The 19,019-nt window shown below is 52.7% G+C and overlaps 11 protein-coding genes across 11 annotated transcripts; 6 read left to right on the top strand and 5 right to left on the bottom strand.

Moving 5' to 3' along the window:
* Window positions 1-181: 181 nt before the first annotated feature.
* On the top strand, window positions 182-1,486 carry TrAtP1_010411 (uncharacterized protein). The gene is made up of 2 exons (XM_014089573.2): window positions 182-973; window positions 1,030-1,486. The coding sequence occupies exons 1-2, from the start codon at window positions 423-425 to the stop codon at window positions 1,304-1,306; spliced, it is 828 nt and encodes a 275-aa protein (XP_013945048.1). The 5' UTR covers window positions 182-422; the 3' UTR covers window positions 1,307-1,486.
* TrAtP1_010410 (uncharacterized protein) lies at window positions 1,487-3,485 on the bottom strand. Its single transcript, XM_066114695.1, has 2 exons — window positions 3,056-3,485; window positions 1,487-2,976 (listed from the first exon to the last, which is right to left on the bottom strand). Exons 1-2 carry the CDS (start codon window positions 3,194-3,196, stop codon window positions 1,675-1,677), a joined length of 1,443 nt encoding a protein of 480 aa, XP_065970792.1. The 5' UTR covers window positions 3,197-3,485; the 3' UTR covers window positions 1,487-1,674.
* TrAtP1_010408 (uncharacterized protein) lies at window positions 3,479-5,223 on the bottom strand. The gene is made up of 2 exons (XM_014089734.2): window positions 4,858-5,223; window positions 3,479-4,775 (listed from the first exon to the last, which is right to left on the bottom strand). The coding sequence occupies exons 1-2, from the start codon at window positions 4,917-4,919 to the stop codon at window positions 4,004-4,006; spliced, it is 834 nt and encodes a 277-aa protein (XP_013945209.2). The 5' UTR covers window positions 4,920-5,223; the 3' UTR covers window positions 3,479-4,003.
* TrAtP1_010409 (uncharacterized protein) lies at window positions 3,613-3,897 on the top strand (the record flags this gene model as incomplete). The annotated part of the gene is made up of 1 exon (XM_066114694.1): window positions 3,613-3,897. One exon carries the CDS (start codon window positions 3,613-3,615, stop codon window positions 3,895-3,897), a length of 285 nt encoding a protein of 94 aa, XP_065970791.1.
* A 421-nt stretch (window positions 5,224-5,644) lies between the features above and the next one.
* On the top strand, window positions 5,645-6,189 carry TrAtP1_010407 (uncharacterized protein; the record flags this gene model as incomplete). Its single annotated transcript, XM_066114693.1, has 2 exons — window positions 5,645-5,687; window positions 6,068-6,189. The coding sequence occupies 2 exons, from the start codon at window positions 5,645-5,647 to the stop codon at window positions 6,187-6,189; spliced, it is 165 nt and encodes a 54-aa protein (XP_065970790.1).
* Window positions 6,190-6,819: 630 nt separating this feature from the next.
* Window positions 6,820-7,050, top strand: TrAtP1_010406 (uncharacterized protein; the record flags this gene model as incomplete). Its single annotated transcript, XM_066114692.1, has 1 exon — window positions 6,820-7,050. The coding sequence occupies one exon, from the start codon at window positions 6,820-6,822 to the stop codon at window positions 7,048-7,050; it is 231 nt and encodes a 76-aa protein (XP_065970789.1).
* Window positions 7,051-7,133: 83 nt separating this feature from the next.
* TrAtP1_010405 (uncharacterized protein) lies at window positions 7,134-7,586 on the bottom strand (the record flags this gene model as incomplete). Its single annotated transcript, XM_014089735.2, has 1 exon — window positions 7,134-7,586. The coding sequence occupies one exon, from the start codon at window positions 7,584-7,586 to the stop codon at window positions 7,134-7,136; it is 453 nt and encodes a 150-aa protein (XP_013945210.2).
* Window positions 7,587-8,730: 1,144 nt separating this feature from the next.
* TrAtP1_010404 (uncharacterized protein) lies at window positions 8,731-10,608 on the top strand. Its single transcript, XM_014089736.2, has 2 exons — window positions 8,731-9,172; window positions 9,235-10,608. Exons 1-2 carry the CDS (start codon window positions 8,821-8,823, stop codon window positions 10,299-10,301), a joined length of 1,419 nt encoding a protein of 472 aa, XP_013945211.1. The 5' UTR covers window positions 8,731-8,820; the 3' UTR covers window positions 10,302-10,608.
* Window positions 10,609-10,653: 45 nt separating this feature from the next.
* Window positions 10,654-13,102, top strand: TrAtP1_010403 (uncharacterized protein). The gene is made up of 2 exons (XM_066114691.1): window positions 10,654-12,647; window positions 12,709-13,102. The coding sequence occupies exons 1-2, from the start codon at window positions 11,131-11,133 to the stop codon at window positions 12,824-12,826; spliced, it is 1,635 nt and encodes a 544-aa protein (XP_065970788.1). The 5' UTR covers window positions 10,654-11,130; the 3' UTR covers window positions 12,827-13,102.
* A 184-nt stretch (window positions 13,103-13,286) lies between these two features.
* TrAtP1_010402 (uncharacterized protein) lies at window positions 13,287-13,979 on the bottom strand (the record flags this gene model as incomplete). Its single annotated transcript, XM_066114690.1, has 1 exon — window positions 13,287-13,979. One exon carries the CDS (start codon window positions 13,977-13,979, stop codon window positions 13,287-13,289), a length of 693 nt encoding a protein of 230 aa, XP_065970787.1.
* A 16-nt stretch (window positions 13,980-13,995) lies between these two features.
* TrAtP1_010401 (uncharacterized protein) lies at window positions 13,996-17,741 on the bottom strand (the record flags this gene model as incomplete). The annotated part of the gene is made up of 6 exons (XM_014089738.2): window positions 13,996-15,767; window positions 15,821-15,935; window positions 16,002-16,545; window positions 16,692-16,717; window positions 16,783-17,020; window positions 17,077-17,741. The coding sequence occupies 6 exons, from the start codon at window positions 17,739-17,741 to the stop codon at window positions 13,996-13,998; spliced, it is 3,360 nt and encodes a 1,119-aa protein (XP_013945213.2).
* Window positions 17,742-19,019: the final 1,278 nt, after the last annotated feature.

The raw sequence follows: 19,019 nt of genomic DNA, 5'->3' as shown, positions 1-19,019 counted from the left end.
TGTCAACTTGCACTGGGTCTCACCCTACAATTTTACTACCCAGCTCTTCGTATCAACCCACTCGACTACTTTCTCTCACTTTATTTTATCTTATTTTTTTATCAATCCATACCAATATTTATATCCGTAGATATCAATTACTGTACTTCTTGTAATAAATAGTAGATGTTATCAAGTGTCCGTAATATCACATACATCCCGGCAAATTCTCGGCTCAAGCCAACAATGTCGCGATCGCAAAAACGTCCCATATCGGTCTGCGCCAGCATCCAGAAAAAAAATTATTAATCTCTGAATTCCAATTCGGCCAGCCACAAACCTCTCTTTCAACATCCCATTGAGCTATCCAAGCACCCAACTAGCTCAAAATACAAAAACATACATCAACACCAATTAATAGAAAATACAACAGAGCATCGAGCATGGCAGACAACGCCGACTCCTGTCCGGTCGACCACAAAACCCGCGATGCCTGGCTCCAAGCCGCCCGCGCCGCCGAAGCCTCCAAGCAGAGCCAACTCCCAAACCAAACCCAACCGGCAACATGCCCTGTCGACCACTCCTCCAAAGCAACATCCTCGTGGACCCAGAAAATCTCCTCCCTCATCTGGTCTCCCGAGACGCCAACCCTCCCCGCCAACCACCCCACGATACCTTCACATGCCCAGCCCGGCCTCGACAACGGCCGCGTAACCTCGTCCATCCCGCGATCCTTCTCCGCAGACGCAGACGACTGCCCCGTCGACCACGGCGCCTCTGCGAACCCGTCCAATGCCGAGATTGAGTCTGGCCGCGACGCTTCGGGCAACTGGGTCTACCCCTCGGAGAAGATGTTCTTCGACGCCATGAAGCGCAAGGGCTATGACGCTCGCGAGGTGGACATGAGGACGGTTGTGCCGATCCACAATGCCGTCAACGAGCGGGCGTGGGAGAAGATTAAGGAGTGGGAGGCTCCGTATCTCATTGATTCAAAGTGCGTAACCTCTCTCCCTCTATTGGAGATTCACATCTAACATGGTGGTTGAACAGATGCGGTGGCCCCAAACTCACCTCCTTCGCCAACAAAAGCGAGCGCATGACCCCCACCGCCCGCATAAACACCATCCTCGGCTACACCGCGCCCTTTGACCGCCACGATTGGGTCATTGACCGCTGCGGCACCCGCGTTGACTACGTGATTGACTTTTACGCCGGCCGGCCTGGCGGTACGGCCGGAGGGCCGAGTTTCTATCTCGATGTGCGGCCGAAGCTGAATACGTGGGAGGGTGTGAAGATGCGGGCTTGGAAGTGGACTGGGCTTGCATGAGAGAAAGGAGACTTGAAAGAACGGGGTGATGTGCTTCTCCTTTGGTATGATTCATGTTTGAGATGTATAAAATGGGGCGTTTTTGGGACCGGGTATAAAAAAGCATGCTGCGTTAGACAGATATAAGCAGAGCTGGTGAGGCTCTTTGTATAATTCAATCTCCCTGTACAATTATGATTATAAGAGATTTGCTCATACGAGTAGCTGCGACTTGTCATTCCATCTTTATGGTCCTATCTATCATTCCATCGTCATGTCCCACCTTCGTTTAACTTGTATAATACAGTACCAGCCACATCTGGTGAACAGGAAGCGAAACCTCTCCGCAGCGTATCCATCATCGCACTTCTCTTGGAAGCAGAATTCATCTAGGCCTTCTTCGAGCGCGCACGCCGAATCTGCAGCCGCACAGGGGCCTTCGTCTCCAAAGACTGCGTCTCAACATCCCAGCCTTGCTCTGCCAGCTTGGCCCAGAGGCCGGGACTGTTAAACTTTGGCACAAAATCACTATCCCTGTCCCTGCCCGCGATGCTAAACTTCCTGCCATTGCCCTCGACCCCGGCGTCGCAGAACATTTGGTCCAGTTTCTGCGTGTATGCGCCATTGTCGCCCATCAGCCATGCGACTTCCATAGCGGCAAACCAGGCTCGGATGGCATCGATAGGCTGAGCTCCGACCCAGAGAAGTAGCTTGATGGGAGTGACACGACCAGGGACGCGAGAACAGATGAACCGGGTATGGTTGATGCCATCGACAATGATGAGCTTGTCATGTGGATCGGAGCAGCTCATGGCGTGGCTATAGCCTTCGGCAAATTCGACGTGGACTACTTTCTTTCCATGAAGATTGCGCATGATGGGATTCCAGAAGATGATGTTTTCTCTTTCGGCCACTTGCTCGGGAGTCAAGACTTTGCCGCTTCTGAGGAATTCTTCAAACACAATGGTAGCTCGTTGGCGGTTCAGTGTTGCCATACAGACACTGCGGACGCCAAGATAATTCGTCCCGAGATGGGCAATAACAAGGAGAATCATCAGAATAACAACACTGGAGTGATCCTCAATCATCTTGACCACCAGCGTTCCCACAAGTAGACCGATCAATCCCACAGCTGTCTCCTGGCTGGCTTCCTTTGCGTTGAGCTCTGCCAGGTTATCATGTTTCGCAAAGTGGACGCTCAGCGCCGCCTTGCTGGCACCAGCGGCAACACCGCATAAAGCCCTGAGCGCTTGACCTGTACTGAGCGCAATGACTTTGCCCCACGAGCCCAGATACGGACTGTACAGCTCCAAGAAGAAGGCGCTGTCGTTGAAAACATCGGCCAGGAAACGGTATCGCTTGGCATCTGGCTCGATGCGAAGTCCGAAGCGGTGGGCAAAGACGATGGTGGCAATGCGAGACATGGCATCCTTCATGATTGTGAGAAGAAGGGCAAACGTAGCGGAAGACGAGGCATCGCCAACTCCCAGACCCTGAAGCAGAGCACGGTTGGCAAGGAGCGAGCTGATGGTGGAAAAGAAGGCCTGGAGAGAATCAAACGTTTGATATGCGAGGTAGTCTTTTGAGACGGAGTGCGGGAATCCGACAGGCAGGAACGAGTCCATGATTGCCTTGCGCCATTCTCGAAAAGAGCGGGAGAACAGGCTGTTGGATGTTTTCTTGAACTGAATCTAGATTGATGATTAGAGTCTGATGTGCTTCTCGGATACGCATGGTGGAAGGGGAAGAAAGAGAGATGGAAGAGCTCACAGGCAAGATGTGGCCGTCGTGGGCATGGAGCCATTGCTGCTGCGGGTGGCCTGATTTATCAAGCTCTACAATCTCGACATCGTTGCCCCAGGCCAGCAGATCCGTCATCTTCTCCATCGGATCGTCCTCGTCTGGCAACATGGCTGTTTTGATTCACCTCAAGCTTGCAGGCGCAGCAGTAAGCTTGAAATGGATGCTGGGCCTGTAGATGTAGGGAGAGTCGCGGTACGCGGCTGCCTAGAAAATGAAAAAGGGACAGCAACAATACAATGAGAGAACAGAAAGACTCAAATTAGGTGAGAGGAAAAAGAGAGTCAAGTGTGAAGCGTGTGCCAGGCTTGGCGTGAATGGTGCAGAAGGAAAGCTGTCTGTTGCAGGGGTGAGGTTGCGCATGGCAGGTGAATCAAAAGTGGCAGAAAATATAGAGTACCGGCAGCTGCCTGAGCCACGCAACGGCCAATCAGCGGATTTTAAACATGGTGATTATTCAAAATAAATTATTTTCCGTCTCTAATGCATCTATAGATGTGTATCAACTTTTTGTTCGCTGGAGACTTATGCACAGCTCATTACATCCCGTCAAAACGCCAAATTTTGTCACTTGCCCCCTCTATCGCTTCACAGGCGTGCCATCCTCAGCAATCAAAAACTCCTCCGTCTTCTGCGGACCCTCGCCAACGCCCGTCATAATCACTCTGCTGACGCCCTCCTTGATTGTGCTTGCAATGCCCTCGTCCAGCTTGACGGTGGCGGTTGCGGCGCTTCCCTCCTTCCAGCCCTCCGTGGCGGCGACGAGCGGCGCAAAGGCACCCAGCACTGTGGCCGCATCCTCCTCCAGGTAGTAGATGACGGCATTTGGGCCGGCATCAAAGGTGTAGGCGGCGACGGTCTTGCCCGCCTGAGCGTTGATGGCCTCGACGGCGCGGATTGCGGCCCTGGAAACATCGTTCATGTAGAAGATGGGGGGTAGGTGTCGGCGCAGGTGGAGTGGAACGAGTTGGAGTCGCGCATGGTGACCTCGGCGAACTTGGGGAAATCGCGGTTCTTGATGGCGTCCTCCATGAGGGCCATGTTGGCGGGCACGACGGTTTCTATTCTCGACTTGAAGAGGCCAGAGGTGGCGACGGTCTGCTGCATGCCGGAGGTGGAGGAGACGCCCTTCTTGGCGGCGCTGACGACCAGAATCAGGGCTCGCATGGAGGGCCAGTGCGATGCGGGGGCGACGAGGTCAGCCTTGGAGTCGCTGCCGTCCTTGTTGTCGCCCATTCTCCAGGCGACGTAGCCGCCGAACAGACTGCGGCAGGCAGAGCCAGAGCCCTGGCGAGCAATGATGGACAGCTCCGCGGGCGAGTCGGGGAGCTCGTAGAGGTTGGCGATGGCCTGGACGAGGGCGGCGAAGCCAGCAGCGGACGAGGCCAGGCCAGCGGCTGTGGGAAAGTTGTTCTCGGAGACAATATTCAGGGGCAAGGTCGACAGCTTGGGCAGAGAGGCGTCGGCAGCCTCGAGAGCGGCTCGGCGGGCGCGCAGCTCGCGGAAGCAGGCCTGGGTTCGCGCGCCGGAAATGTCAGAGGGCTCGCCATTGAGGAGGAGGCTGTCGTCGCCCGAGTAGGTGGAGGAGCAGGAGGCGGTGGTGAGGGTGCGGAGGTCGTTTTGCGAGAGCGTCACGGAGAGGGAGCTGTTGGTGGGGAGGTTGAGCTTGGCATCGCGCTTGCCCCAGTATCTGGTTGATGTTAGCAGTCTATTCTTCTCTGATTGTCTGTTTCTCCTTGCAGCAACTCTCGAGGCTCAATGCCTGGACGTACTTGACAACGGCAATGTTGACGGGAGCGGTGGTGCTCGCGCGGTAGACCTTTGTGTCTGACATGGCGAAGGCTGATGCTGTGAAATGCGACAAGTGACGGAACTGGGGTCTGCGTGGCTCTGTCCTGTTTCTTGTGCGACCGGTATCTCAACGACTGCTGCAAGAGAGAACAATGGGACGAGATGCTCGAAGGCGATTAGGAGAAGTTGGCGAGAATGGATGGTGTTGGGCGCAAAAGCGACTAGCACGGCCAATTCATCACTTTCACACCGCCCAGCTCAGGCACCCGCATGCTATCTGATTAGGCGCTAAATTATAGCGCCCTGCTCTGTATTTGCGCCGCTAATTGCTCGATTCATCTCCTTTCTTGTTCCTTTGGAGCCAAACCATTGGTGGCGGCCAGAAGCGATTTTCTTTTTCGCCTGGCGCGGGGCCTGCTGCAACCCCCACCACGCCTAAACAGCCGCTAGCTTGCAGGGTCCAAGATTGGGGGAATACGAGTACGAGCCGTTGTCGATGCAACATTAGGCGATCCTATAAACGGACATCTATCTTGTGTTACAGCTTCTGGTAGATGGTTTGATAGTTTTATTTTTACAGTTTGAGGTTTCATCAAACATAATACCCAACGTTGGCTAGTATTGAACCTTGCCGAAATGCGGGTTTCCTCACGCTCGGCGAGGTATCTACACCATACGACTTATGATACTGTGAAGAATATCTCTTGGTGAAAGCCAACGCAACCCAGATATCCCAAGCCAAATGACACTTGGGACTGATCTCGAATCATGATTGTCCCTCTGGTGCACTGGAAGCGTAGTACTATAGTTTGTACGTTGTTGGTTGAGTTTGGAAAACGTCGCCAATATCCCAAGTATTTCTTGAGTGACTCCGGGTGCAGCTACTCAATAAAATATCTATGACGTATCAATCAAGGACCTACATCGTTTAATACTTTCATAAACAAAAAAAAAAAAAAAAAAAAAAACCCGAAAGAAAGAACCAAGAAAAAAAGAAGAAAAAAAAAAAAAAGAATCCTTGAATATAGCCTTATTACGCCAGTTTTTTGATGGTTCTGTCCTCGGAACTGAAGCTCGCAACACCCACGAAAGACACAAAAAAGCCAGCATGGACATTGACTGCGGCAAAAAAGAAGCCAAGTCGAGCTCACCTATGATTCAATCTATTACACTAGTAACTAATGCTATCAGCACCTAAGTTTTGTAACGAGGAGGACAGTCACCGCATCCGCCGCAAGACGGATCGAGTCATCCTCGTCATCTTAGTCTGGATCATTTTTTGCAGATTCTCAATAAATCGGCAGTGGAAATAGAAACAGGCGCCATTGTGGTTAAATCTTGTATTGTATTTCATTGAAACAAATGTGTTCTAGTTTTTCCAGAATAGTATTCAAAATTATCATCACAAAAGAAATCCGAGACGTTGAAAAAGGGTATTGAGGCTTGAATCTGCCGATCCAAGCCGAAACAATATCGAATGATTGGGCATCAATCCTATATAAACGCCATCGCCATATAGCCCCTTTAAACCGCAACGTCTTTAGAACAACATGCCGCAGTCACAGTCATATTACCCCCCCTCAAACCTATACCCTGGCCGGTACATCTCACCATGTTGGGGGACGCTTGCCCTGACATCCCCGGGAAAGGAAAGATGGATGAAGTCACCCACACCTATATAGTAGCCACAGATCCCGTATCATAGATAGAGTAAGCTTTTTTGACTCTACATATGCGTTCCTACGTTGCTGATCGTAAGAACAGCATCCCAGGTGGGCTTCACGACATCACGTCCCTCGCATATCGCATGATACACCACCTCATTGATTCCTCTCCTGTCCAGGCGCCCAATGCCCCGGGAAAAGCACGTCAATGTGACGCCGTTAATTCTCCGTAAAGTTACGTCTATAAATGACGTGCATATCTTCTCTACGAGGGGTGAAATGGACATTGAGCCTATACTTCTCCACAGTCAGGTTCTGAATGCCCAGTCTCTCAAACGTCGTCTTAATGAGCTGGGCCCTGGGCTCATCTCTGACCATCACCAGGCGGGCCTCCTCGCTGTCCTCAACATCCGTGCCATCCTCCCAAGGAAGATGACAAAGAGTCTCTCCCGAGTCGTGCTCCAGAGTAGGTGGTATTCTTTATCTTGGAACCACAGCCAGACGTCCTGAGGATCGCACGCGGCAACCCATTCGTAGCACCCGGTGGCGCGTTGTACTTAGAGCCACCTCGCCGAGGCTCCTTTAGACGGCTATCAACGTGTTTTTGACAATATCATCTCCGTCATGGACGCTCCATGGATGAGGTTGTAGAGCCCGCGATGCCACACATTATGCGGGGCGTAACTGTATTTTCTCCCGCTGAAGATGTCGGCGAGGGCTGGGAGGTTGCTGCCGTAGTATTCACGGCGGGATTGTGGTATTGGGTGGACCGTCTCGTCTTCGTATATGGCAAAGTCAAGATATTTCTTGGTCTGTCGGATTCGAGGGCCGAGTTGGTATGCGGTCGATGCCACGGGTTGTCGTTGGGCAGTCCCAGGACGTGGGAGGGCGTTTACGAAGGGAGCGTCATTTTCTTGGCTGTCATCGTCTCCCCTGGTGGTTGAGATAGGATTGGAAGAAACGGGGTTGGAAGAGACAGGATTGGAAGAGACGGGGTTGGAAGAGACGGGGTTGGAAGAGACGGGGTTGGAAGAGATGGGGTTCATTGTGTAGTGAGAGAAGGGACGTCGCTCGTGTGGCAAAAGGTGTAAAGTCTAGTATTGGCCTGCGTATACACTATAGCTATAAGATGTCACAATAGGACATTAAGTTGGTAAATATAATCTAGACAAAGAGGCTGATGGGAAGATTGTGTAGACATACCATGTCAATAGAAAAGCAGGCGTAAGTGTATATCCGTATCCAGAAGCGATAAAGTCTGGGATGCCGAATGTACAAGTAGTTACTGCAGCAAGACGTTGTATGAACTTCCAAGACTGACTCGTAGAGATGCGATGTAAAAAGAAAGAAAGAAGCAGACATTTGGGGAAAAGGGGCGCAATATATACACTGTTGGTCCCTAATGGCTGATTAATTGTAGAATAGGCTTTGGTCTCAATTTCGAAAAAGGTTCACCCAGAAGCGCCATAGAGCTTAATCAGAGTCTGAATCCATAAACCATGTGGATTTCCAGGGCATTTTCAATTAAAGACGACAAGCCAATACTGCCTTGTAGCTTCTTTCATCAGTTTCACAGTTGTTGGAGAAGACAGAACAGGAGCATATTGCCCAAGAGAAGCAGATGTTCTTGGAGCAGTGGCGTTTTGAGGAGGAGCACCAAGCTCGAGATGAAGAACGACGTCTCAGAGAAGAGGAACGGCGGGTCAGACAGGAAGCGATTAAAGAGAAACAAGCCAATACTGACTTGTAGCTTCTTTTATACCGCGCTGCCGTGCCAACGGCCTCTTTTTTACACTTATAATTTCTATATTTAACTTTATGCTGCGAAGAAAGTAGCCTTCGGTCGAATCCTCTTACAAAGCCTCTTCTGCTTTCCTTCTGGCTTGAGTTTCTCGCAGTGCACTAATACAAGCCACCACGGATGGGCTTGAGTTTATTCACAACCCCTATAAAAATTTAACCATGCCAGCCAAATTTAATGAGTTGAATAAAATGGGCTTCAACGCTTTGTCTCTTGCTGCCATTACTACTGTATCGTTCTGCAAGCTGAAACTGGCAATTTCAATGGTGAGAGCACTAACACGGATTGGCTGCAGGGGAGCCACAATTGATCGCCGACGCGGCACATGACGTCATCATTATTGGTCTTCCAAGGAACCAGCTTCACGGTCCAGCTTCTTGGCTTCCATTGTATTTATACCGCCAAGACCCTGACCCTGGATTATCCCATCAATCATACTCAATTCGACTTTTTTATGACTGACGAGGCTCTAATATGCAATGTTTGCGGCTAGTGCGCGATCAAGCCTCGGCGTCTTGCCGCTGATTTCCAGGCCGCGGGCACTGCTGCGAGGCGCAAACTGCACGAGACCGCACCAATGGCTTCAACCAAGCATCCAGCAGCGATTTCACGTGCCCTCAAGGGCTTTTTCGACTTCGAAAGCGGTATACGAGGACGAATCGAAGAGCAAGTCAAGGAAATTGCCCGAAAAGGGCGAGGAGGCGGATGGGAAAGACGCCAAACGCCATGGGGCGCAGAAAAAGGCTGATGATAGGCCGTGGCACCGGTTGAGTGGGAGCAAGCAGTACAAAGAGACGTCGCCGGATCCTTCTGGGGGAGACGAGTCCAAAGGTATTTTCAAATTATACATGTCAAACAATCGACCTTGGGAAACTGACATGTTGAGTTTGCAGGACGGGTTCTCACGACGCCGACTCGCTTGCTAAAGATTATACTGCCCATGCCATTCCACCCCCAGCAAGATACGATTAACGAATCGGAAGACAAAGACTACAAGAACAACGGGAAAAGGGTAGAACCGCTGGCGCTGCTGGTGCATCCCCAGCAGCCGCTTTCATACCTCGAGCGGCTGATACAGGCAGAGATTCCTCCCCTGGTTGTCCGAGGCCGCGAAAAGCTACCCGACATCATCTTCCGAGCCGAAGCCGACCATAAGGAGACTCCCGGCAAATCAAGCGAGCGCGGCAAGAGCAATGTTGCGTCGTACTCTGGACTGGGCCGCGAGGGTCCCACAAACGATGAGGAGGCGAATTGGGTTCGATGGAGTGGCAGCACAGAGGTTGGCGACTTCATCCGAGATGCGGCTCGGGGCCGCGAGTTTGCAATCAACATTGAAGGGTTCCACCATGAGCTGCGGGTGGCGGTGCCTAGTTTCAGGGATCGGACGTACTACATGCGGCTGCAGCTCCGGCGGATGTCGAAAGACATTGACCAGATGAGCAAGATCAAGTCGGAGTGCGATCTCTTGGCGCACAAGGGGGCGCATCGCCTGGCCCAGGGAGGATTCGCAGCTCTGGCCGCCTGGTGGGGAGTTGTCTACTACGTGACGTTCCACACCGAGTTTGGATGGGATCTGGTCGAGCCGGTCACGTACCTGGCCGGGCTCGCAACCATCATGGGCGGCTACCTGTGGTTCCTGTTCATCAGCCGAGACCTGAGCTACAAGGCGGCGATGAACATCACGGTGTCGCGGCGGCAGCACGCGTTGTACCAGGAGCGAGGGTTTGATCCGCAGAAGTGGGAGCACCTGGTGCACGAGGCGAATACGCTGCGGCGAGAAATCAAGGCTGCGGCGGTGGAGTACGGGTATGACTGGGACGAGATGAAGGATCTTGGAGGAGAGGAGGTGAAGGAGATTCTGGAGAAGGAGAGGAATGGGAGGAAGAAGAATGAGGATGAGGATGATGTTGTCGGTGATGACGACACGATGCAGCAGCCGAAGAAGAGAAAGGAGGAGTAAAGTCTGAGTAAAGGTTTTCTTTTATGAGGCAATGAGTTTACATATATTGCATCGTATATATATATCATGGCGTTTGTAGATGTAGATGCGAGCTGGAATTATAGTCTATAGCATAAGGTAGAGGAGCAAAGTAAGCAAAGAGAAGAGCATTGTTTCCAACTCTCTTACCTAAGACAGCTTCCGGCGGAGAACATGACTCGGCGACCTTTGCCGGATCAACGACGCGGTCCGTCCAGCCGAAATGGGTCTATTTGCCTAGTGTGCCACCATCAGCTGTCTGGAGCTTCGAAAGCAAGCATAAAGAGGCAGTGGCGCAAGACTATTTGTGCTTGGTCAGACCACAGCAGCCGTTGGCGGATGTTTGTTTGTACAGAGTTTGTCGGCTGTGGCATGAAGCGGGTGAGAGAAGGATCGTCGTATTGGGAATCAAACCATGTGATGGAGATGCTGTTGGTGTTGGGTGCTGGAATGTCACCCGCTCTCATTGTTAGCATCTGACAAACAGCAGAACTCCATCTCTCTGTATCGCAAGGCTGTAGCTGTAGCGAATTGTACCTGCACTGCAACCACTGGGGATATAAATCCGGGGCACAGCCATAAGCGCTCCAGGGCTCTGCAAACAGCTCCTCTTCAGCTGCTGCAGTTACCCCGCCCCCGCTGGCTCTTTTTGCTCTCCCCACACCATCATCACATCCAGCTCAGACACCATCCTCTGCCGCTGATGCTACGACATCCATCTATTCGATCCTGCACCCATTGACGTCTTCATCTCCTCTACTCATCTGCACAGTTCCTCGAGCATAACAAGGCACAATAAAGCACACTGGCCATGGCGCCGCAGCTGCTGCATCTGCCCGATGGCCAGACCTTCACCGTCACGCCCGTCTTCGCCGGCCTCGGCTTCAAGAGCCACGAGATGAACATGCACCCCAACGCCTTCCCCGTCGGCTGGAACGTCGTGCTGCACACCGAGGAGGAGGTCGAGTCGCCCTTTGAGCCCTACGAGCGCCGCCGCCGCAGCGATGCCGACGAGGCTGACGATAAAGAGAGCCAAAACGACGACGACAACGACGACTACAGCAACCGCAGCCGATCGTCGCGGCCGGCGTCGTCGCGCACAAAGACGCGCGTGCACCCCTTTGTGCGCCCGACGCTGCTCAACGACACGCTCTTCATCTCGTCCATCTCGAACCCGTCCAACTCCGACTTCAAGCCCGCCGCCAGCCCCACGCGCCAGATCGCCATGATGCTGTGGGTGACGCTGTACTGGTACTTCCACCAGCCCAAGCCCAGCGCCCAGCTCGACGTGCTCGCCGCCAGAGACACGCCCGACGATGCGAAGCCCCGCGGCGAGTGGCGCATCAACATCAAGCGCGACGGCGTGCTGCGCGGCCGCAACCTGATCCCCAAGCTGGAGCGCATGGGCCTGATTGCCGCGGCAGACTCGTCGTGCGGCACGAGCCCCGATGACGGCGGCGACGAGTGGGCGCGCATGTTTGTCTCGCAGCGCATGTTCTGGCAGATCCCGGGCCACCTGTTCCTCTTCACGCTGCAGCCCAACAACCGCGCCTTCTCGTCTGTGCCCGGGTCGCCGGTGACTAGTCGTCCCAGCTCTCCCCACAGCGAGTTGGCCATGAGCCAGTACCCGTCCATGGACAGCCTCGCGCGCATGGATAACGATCTGCCGGGCGGGCCGATGCCCACGAGCGTTCCAACGACGCATACCGTGCCCCTGGGGCCCTTTTACTCGTCGTCGCATCTCCCGACGTATTTTCCTCCTCCGCCGCTGCAGTACACCTTCACAGACGGCGTTCGACACCCGGTGCGGCCGAAACCCCATAGGATGGGGGAGATTTTCTATTCGCGCTTCGTACCCAGTGTTGGACGATACCTGTCTCTGCGGGTTGCCTCGACGTCGACGAAACCAGTGCCCTACCTAGGCCCCATTGGATCCAAGCCCACGGAACACGCACACTTGACCTCTTTAACAGACATGCAGCTGCTCCAAACGTGGATGGCGAAACCCCGAGTCAGCGAGTTCTGGGGCGAGTACAAGCCCGGCTTCCTCGAAGACGCCCTCCAGAAGCGGCACTCGTTCCCCGTTATTGCTGCGTGGGACGGCACCCCCTTTGGCTACTTTGAGATATACTGGGTCAAGGAGGACATTCTCGGTCGACACCTGGCCACGGGCGCGGGCGATTTTGATCGTGGCGTTCATGTCTTTATTGGCGAGGAGTGGGCGAGGGGCAGAGTGCCTGCGTGGCTGACGAGTCTTGTGCATTGGTGCTTTATTGCGGATAATCGGACCATGAGCGTGTCGCTGGAGCCGAGGATTGATAATGAGAGGTAAGAACCATTTTCCCCTTGTCCTCTTTAAAATGTTGCTTTGTTACTAATACCTGAATAGAATGTTGCGGCATCTAGACGAAGCGGGTTTTGGAAAGGAGAGGCAGATTTCCTTTCCGCATAAACAGTCGTGGCATGTCAGGCTGTGGAGGGATGCATGGGAAGGGCCAGCATTGTAAACGATTTGAAAGAAGAACAATTTGAATTTTTTTTTTGAAATGGGCGAATAGGCGCAGCTGATGATAATTCGGCATGTTCTCTTTTTATATAATTCAATAGCATCAAGGAGGGCAGGAAATACCCCTGAGCGAGCTGGGCCTGTATAGGTACTCGGCCGAATCAAAATGACTGTTTAAACTGCAAGTGGGAAATGCGCAAGTGGCACACACAATACTCAAAAAACATTCATCGTCGCACAAGAAAAGAGTTATACAGCTCAAGTTACAATATGTTGCAATGTTCAATCTTGATTTGTTCTTGTATGGAAAAAATTCCCCTATCCTTGTAAAACCAGTCCGTAATCAATCAATCCACCCTACGCCTTCCACAGTGTTGAATATTTTCTGAAGTTTCGATTTTTTTTTTACTATACATATAAATGGAAACAAGTTGTCAGTAAAAAGTCACACGTCAGTCTCTCTAACCGACCCATCTGCGGGCACTGCGGAACATTCTCAGCCAGGGGCCGAATTCGCCCCATTGCTCAAGATCCTCTGGAGGCGCGTAGCTGGTAATGTCTGCCATAATAGTGCGCTCGGGGTGAGGCATCATGGCGACGACACGGCCGTCGGGGCTGGACACACCGGCAACACCCATCGGGCTGCCGTTGGGGTTGTACGGGTACTGCTCCGTCACGTTGCCGCGGTTGTCAACGTATCGCAGGGGCACCATGCCAGACTCCGTCAAGGTCTGGAGGGAGTTTGGCGAGGAGAAGGAGGCGCGGCCTTCTCCGTGGGACACGACAATGGGCAGCTCGGAGCTGTCCATGCCGTGGAAGAAGACGGAGGGCTTGGACTTGTCGACCTCCACCTTGACCATGCTGTAGCGGGCCTCGAACTGCTCGCTGGTGTTGTCCACGAAAGTGGGCCAGTCCTTGGCGCCGGGGATCAGCTCCTTGATCCTGGTGAGCATCTGGCAGCCGTTGCACACACCCAGCGCAAAGGTGTCGGGACGCTTAAAGAAGGCGGCAAACTCTCTGCGCGTGTTATCGTGCATCAGAATCGACTTGGCCCAGCCCTGGCCAGCGCCGAGGACGTCACCGTACGAGAAGCCTCCAGGGGCTGCCAGACCGGTGAAGTCGGCAAGTGATCGGCCATCCAGAATGTCCGTCATGTGGACGTCAATGGGTTCAAAGTTGGCAGCCCTGAAAGCGTAGGCGAGCTCTGCGTAACCATTGACGCCCTGCTCTCTGAGAATAGCAACGCGGGGGGGTCTTTCTAAAGAGGCCGGTGATGGGAGACATCAGAGACTCAATCTTCTCGGCAGGGTTGAATGACAGCTTGTACGTAATGCCGGGGTCCGCAGAGTCGGCAATGGTTGAGAACTCAGACTCGGCACACGCAGAGTTGTCTCTGATCTTCTGCATCTCGAAAGACGTCTTGGACCACCACTGCTGCATCTCGGTTCGGTCAAGGGTGGCGAAAGTTGTGCCTCCGTAACGGATGTTGAGGTTTTGCTTGCCGGTTGTTCGAACAACACCGAATTTGCGGATTAATCCAGGTGGAGGTCCGCAGGTAGCGAAGCATCGCTTGAAGTTGATTTCATCCTCAGTGCGGATCTGGAACACGGCACCAAGCTCTTCGTTGAACATGGCCTCGATGATGTCTTCAGGGCTGCCTGACTTGGTGATTCCATCCAGCATCATGTCAACGCCACAGCGACCAGCAAACATCATTTCCGCCACGGTCGCCATCAGACCACCGTCAGACCTGTCGTGATAAGCAAGGACAACGCCGCTCCTGTGAAGCTGGGACAGGGCATCAAAGTAGTCTGTGATGAGATCAAAGTTCTTCATGTCAGGCACCGTGTCTCCAATAGCGCCGAGAGATTGTGCGAGCGCCGAGCCACCCATAGCCCTGCGTCCCTCTGCGAGATCGACAAACATGAGAGAAGTCTCGCCAACGTCTTCCACCCTGCGAAGCTGGGGAGTCCAAGTGCTGCGAATCTCACGCACAGTAGAAAATGCGGAAATGACCACAGAGACTGGTGCCGTGACGTTCTTCGAGTGCTCTCCGTCCTTCCAAGATGCTTTCATTGATGTGGAATCCTTGCCGACAGGAATGCTGACGTTGATTTTAGTGCACATCTCCATGGCCGCTTGGACTGCTTCAAACAGAGCAGCCCCTTGGCCAGCATGGTTCACAGCAGCCATCCAGTTGGCAGAGAGCTTAATGCGGCGCATATCAGACCCGACGTCAGCAGCGCCAATGTTCAACAGACTCTCGGCAATGGCCATTCTAGCAGAAGCGGCGGGATCGATCATCGCAAGCGTAGGCTTCTCACCCATTGCCATGGCCTCACCAGTCTTTTGCTTGGTATCAAGGTGGAACGACGTAGCTGTTACCGCAACGTCCGCAACAGGTGTTTGCCAAGGTCCGACCATCTGATCGCGCACGGTGAGACCGCCGACGGATCGATCACCAATGGTAATCAAGAAGGATTTGGAGCCAACCGATGGCATTAAGAAGACGCGCTCAACAGCCTTCTTGAACAAGTCAGCTCCGCTCAATTCTCCATATGCCTTTTGCAGGCTGGCCAGGGCATGGAAAGGAAGCACGTTGGGCTTCTTGGAGGCAACGTCTCTCTCCAACAGGCGCTTAGGGGGAAACAGAGCATCCATGGGCAAGTCAATCGGCCTGGGGTACTCCTTAGACTCTCGGTCGGTGAGAATCAGACTGGTGACTCCGTGCTCATCCTTGGAGACCACGGTTCCAACATCGGAAAATCCGCATCGCTCACGTCGGCAGATGCTCGTGAAGCGGTTCATGCCGTCAGCGTTGATAAGCAGGACATATCGCTCCTGAGCCTCGTTGCACCAAATCTCCAACGGGCTCATGCTCTGGTCCATACTCTCCACTTGGCGAAGCTCAAATTTTCCTCCGTATCCAGCATCCTTCACAACTGATAAAAGTTAGCACTGCAATTGTACAATACCAGGGGGTGCAGAAACTCACGCTCAGGAAGAGCATTGGACAGTCCACCAGCACCAACATCGTGGATCATGCCAATCGGGTTCTGGTCGCCCAGGGCAGTGCAGGTGTTGATGACCATTTGCGCGCGTCGTTCCATCTGTGCTGTTATTAGCAGCTGTTTTCCCAGGTGTTTGAATCATCATTCAGCAAGACATCTGCTTACCTCAGGATTGCCACGCTGAACACTGGCAAAATCGAGATCCGCGTTGCTTTCTGCAGAGTCGCTGCTGGACGCGGCACCGCCACCCAGGCCAATGAGCATTGCAGGGCCTCCGAGAACGATGACATGAGCGCCCTCTCGAACATGTTGCTCCTCCTTGATAGCATGCTGGGGCCGAACAGTTCCCATACCACCAGCAATCATGATGGGCTTGTGGTAGCCCCGCCAATTCGTGACGCCCGATAGATCGGAGCTAGTATTAGCATCCTCGGGTGTGAGGAGAGTCCTGAAGCAACCTGCGAGAGCGGGACGGCCAAACTCGTTGTTGAACCGCGCGCTACCAATTGGTGCCTCGAGCATAATGTCTAAACTGCTGGCATAGTGGCTAGGCCGGCCAATGTCAGCCTCCCAAGGCGCTTTGTTGTCAGGGATAAGCAGGTCTGAGACCCAGAAGCCGCTTAGGCCGGCCTTGGTAGTAGAACCTCGTCCGACTGCGCCTTCATCTCGGATCTCTCCGCCTGAGCCAGTGGCTGCTCCAGGGAAAGGACTACAAAGAATATTAGCTTCCATCGACTGCGAAAGTTTTCAAAGCGAGCCATTTGCCGTTTCTTGCAGATCCGGCAACCAACGACGACTAGTAGTGAATGCAATGCTGCCAGTGTGAAGTGAGAAAAAAGACTGAGAGAAACCTACGAGATTGCCGTGGGGTGGTTGTGCGTCTATTATCAAAGTCTTGTTAGAACGCCGCCTACGGGTAAGAGAAGGCAGCAATGCAAAATCATACCTCAACCTTGGTCAGGATATGGACGACTTCCGGAATGAGCTTCCAGGAGCCGGTGGAATAATCCGGCGCCCAAACATTGGCATGGTCGCCCTCAATAACCGCCGCGTTGTCACTGTAGGCAGAGACAGTGAATTGGGGCGTCTTGTTATGAGTCGCCCTGATCATGCCAAACAAGCTCTGGTCTTGAGCGACGCCGTCGATGATCCACGACGAGTTGAAGACCTTGTGTCGGCAGTGCCTGCGTATAACAGTGAGCAGCCCACTCGTGAGAGTCAAACAGGGATACACTCATACTCTGAGTTAACCTGGGCAAACATGAACAGCTCGACATCGTGAGGCGGGCGTCCAAGCTTGGTGAAAGTGTCGACGAGATACTGCATCTCGGAGTCGTCGAGGCTCAGGCCCATCTTGAGATTGTACTCCCTGAGAATCCGCATCGGATCCTCCTGATCCGCGAAGATGTCGACGGCCACCAGAGGAGATGAAGACTTGGACTCGAACATCTGCACCAAGGACGGCGCATGGGGGGTGAAGAGCTCCGTCATGCGGTCGTGAAGCACATCGCGGAATGCGGCGTCTCCGCCCTCGGGCAGGGCCTCCTCAAACTCAATGGAGATGCGGCGGCCTCGCTCAATGCGCAGGACTCGCTCCCTCAGGCCGCACACGTGGGCAATGCTGGTGGCCTTGGAGCTCCATGGCGAGATGTAGCGAGGCGTTGCGTAGATGGTGACGGCGTTGGCGGCAGTCTCGGAAGCCAGGCCCCAGCCCTTGACGTCGTGCAGCAGCTCCTCGACCTGCTCCAGAGTGTCGTGAGACGACACCTGCAGGTTCACATAGTAGATCCATTGGCCGCGGATGTCCTTGACCTTGGAGGGGCTGGATTTGTTGATGAGCTCCCGCAGCTTCTGGGCATCCGGGGCCGTGTAGCACGAGCCGCCAACGAGGACCTCGTACGGCATTTTGGGGACTTCTGCTGCTGAGAAGAATCACACTGATGCCATGCGACGATTGGACAGACAAAGGCTTTTGCTCCGGAGGCGACGATGCAACCCCAGGCAAAGCAGAAAAGTTGCGATGATAGAAAATATGCCCCTCTCTTATCAGTCGTGGTGGGGTGAAAATTTTCGGACCGGCAATCGGCCGCCGTCGATCTTGGAGCGGCTGTTTTCTGTGACTCAGGCGGTACCTGTAGCCAGCTAGCGTTTGGTAGCTGCAGCGAGGTACTCTTTTCTCATTCGCTAACACTGCGCTGGACTAACTCGCTATTGACGATCATGCGTCACGGCGCAGGCTATCTGTGGATAGCATCACCAAAAGAATGGGAAAATGAATAAACAAAGAAATCCAAAAGAAAAAGAGAAGAGTTTCTTCTGGCATTGTCTTGTTGTGGCTAATTCTTGGTTCTCTGATTTGCATTGATCTCTATGCCTTTGTTTGTGGCGCTGCAAACATGCCCAAAGTAGAAAGTATTGCAGCATACATGTAATTTGTGAAGACATTTGTGCCAATCGATCTATGGGTGGTTCGCATATTGATTTACCATTGTCGTTTGTTCCGATGAGAGTTTTTCCAGTTCAAATATGATTCAGAAGTTGAATCGTACCAAACATCACCAATCTACCTGCAACTGAGAACGCCCTCTATGGTTCTAGCATTCATGTCTAGATCCCATTGTTACTGTACGAAAGAATGTTGCAACTGAGTCTTTGTATATAAAAAATTCAGCTTTCATGATACATTAATAAATCATGTCATATTCAGTAGCTATGATTGTTCACAAACTCATCACCTTTGCAGCTTCAAAGACAGGAGCAACAAAGATGAAGAGTTCAACACCACATAATGAAGACCAAGTACATTTCATAGCTTTTTTCAATCATGTTTACTGATGCGAAATATAGGTTTCCGTGAACAAAAAATGAAACAAATCTCACGTAGATATGGTGCAAAGGCGGTATAGCGACACCTTGAACAGCTACCTGTGTACGACCCCAGAAGCCATGTGAACTGCTTGAAACAGTCGCAACGTGAGTGAATCCGTGTAATAAAGATATATGGGAAAAGTATATAATACTTAGAACTAACCGCTGCTTGCAACGAAAATTAGCAGACAGAACTCATCTTCTAAGTAACATTACTCACGCAACCATTCGCAACATTTCTCACGCAGCCATTCGCAACATTTCTCACGCAGCCATTCGCAACATTTCTCACGCAGCCATTCACAACATTTCTTA

Source organism: Trichoderma atroviride, chromosome 5 (assembly GCF_020647795.1).
Source record: "Trichoderma atroviride chromosome 5, complete sequence".
NCBI classification, from domain to species: Eukaryota; Fungi; Ascomycota; class Sordariomycetes; order Hypocreales; family Hypocreaceae; genus Trichoderma; species Trichoderma atroviride.
This window is presented reverse-complemented; position numbering and strand designations above follow the sequence as displayed.

Bases quoted from the DNA above. Each gene is read 5' to 3' on its own strand.
- TrAtP1_010411 (XM_014089573.2), top strand. From the start codon at position 423: ATGGCAGACAACGCCGACTCCTGTCCGGTCGACCACAAAACCCGCGAT. The intron at 974-1,029 runs GTGCGTAACCTC...GTGGTTGAACAG, and splicing joins CCGTATCTCATTGATTCAAA to ATGCGGTGGCCCCAAACTCA.
- TrAtP1_010410 (XM_066114695.1), bottom strand. From the start codon at position 3,196: ATGTTGCCAGACGAGGACGATCCGATGGAGAAGATGACGGATCTGCTG. The intron at 2,977-3,055 runs GTGAGCTCTTCC...TCATCAATCTAG, and splicing joins ACGACGGCCACATCTTGCCT to ATTCAGTTCAAGAAAACATC.
- TrAtP1_010408 (XM_014089734.2), bottom strand. From the start codon at position 4,919: ATGTCAGACACAAAGGTCTACCGCGCGAGCACCACCGCTCCCGTCAAC. The intron at 4,776-4,857 runs GTACGTCCAGGC...AACATCAACCAG, and splicing joins GTCAACATTGCCGTTGTCAA to ATACTGGGGCAAGCGCGATG.
- TrAtP1_010404 (XM_014089736.2), top strand. From the start codon at position 8,821: ATGTTTGCGGCTAGTGCGCGATCAAGCCTCGGCGTCTTGCCGCTGATT. The intron at 9,173-9,234 runs GTATTTTCAAAT...TTGAGTTTGCAG, and splicing joins TGGGGGAGACGAGTCCAAAG to GACGGGTTCTCACGACGCCG.
- TrAtP1_010403 (XM_066114691.1), top strand. From the start codon at position 11,131: ATGGCGCCGCAGCTGCTGCATCTGCCCGATGGCCAGACCTTCACCGTC. The intron at 12,648-12,708 runs GTAAGAACCATT...ATACCTGAATAG, and splicing joins CCGAGGATTGATAATGAGAG to AATGTTGCGGCATCTAGACG.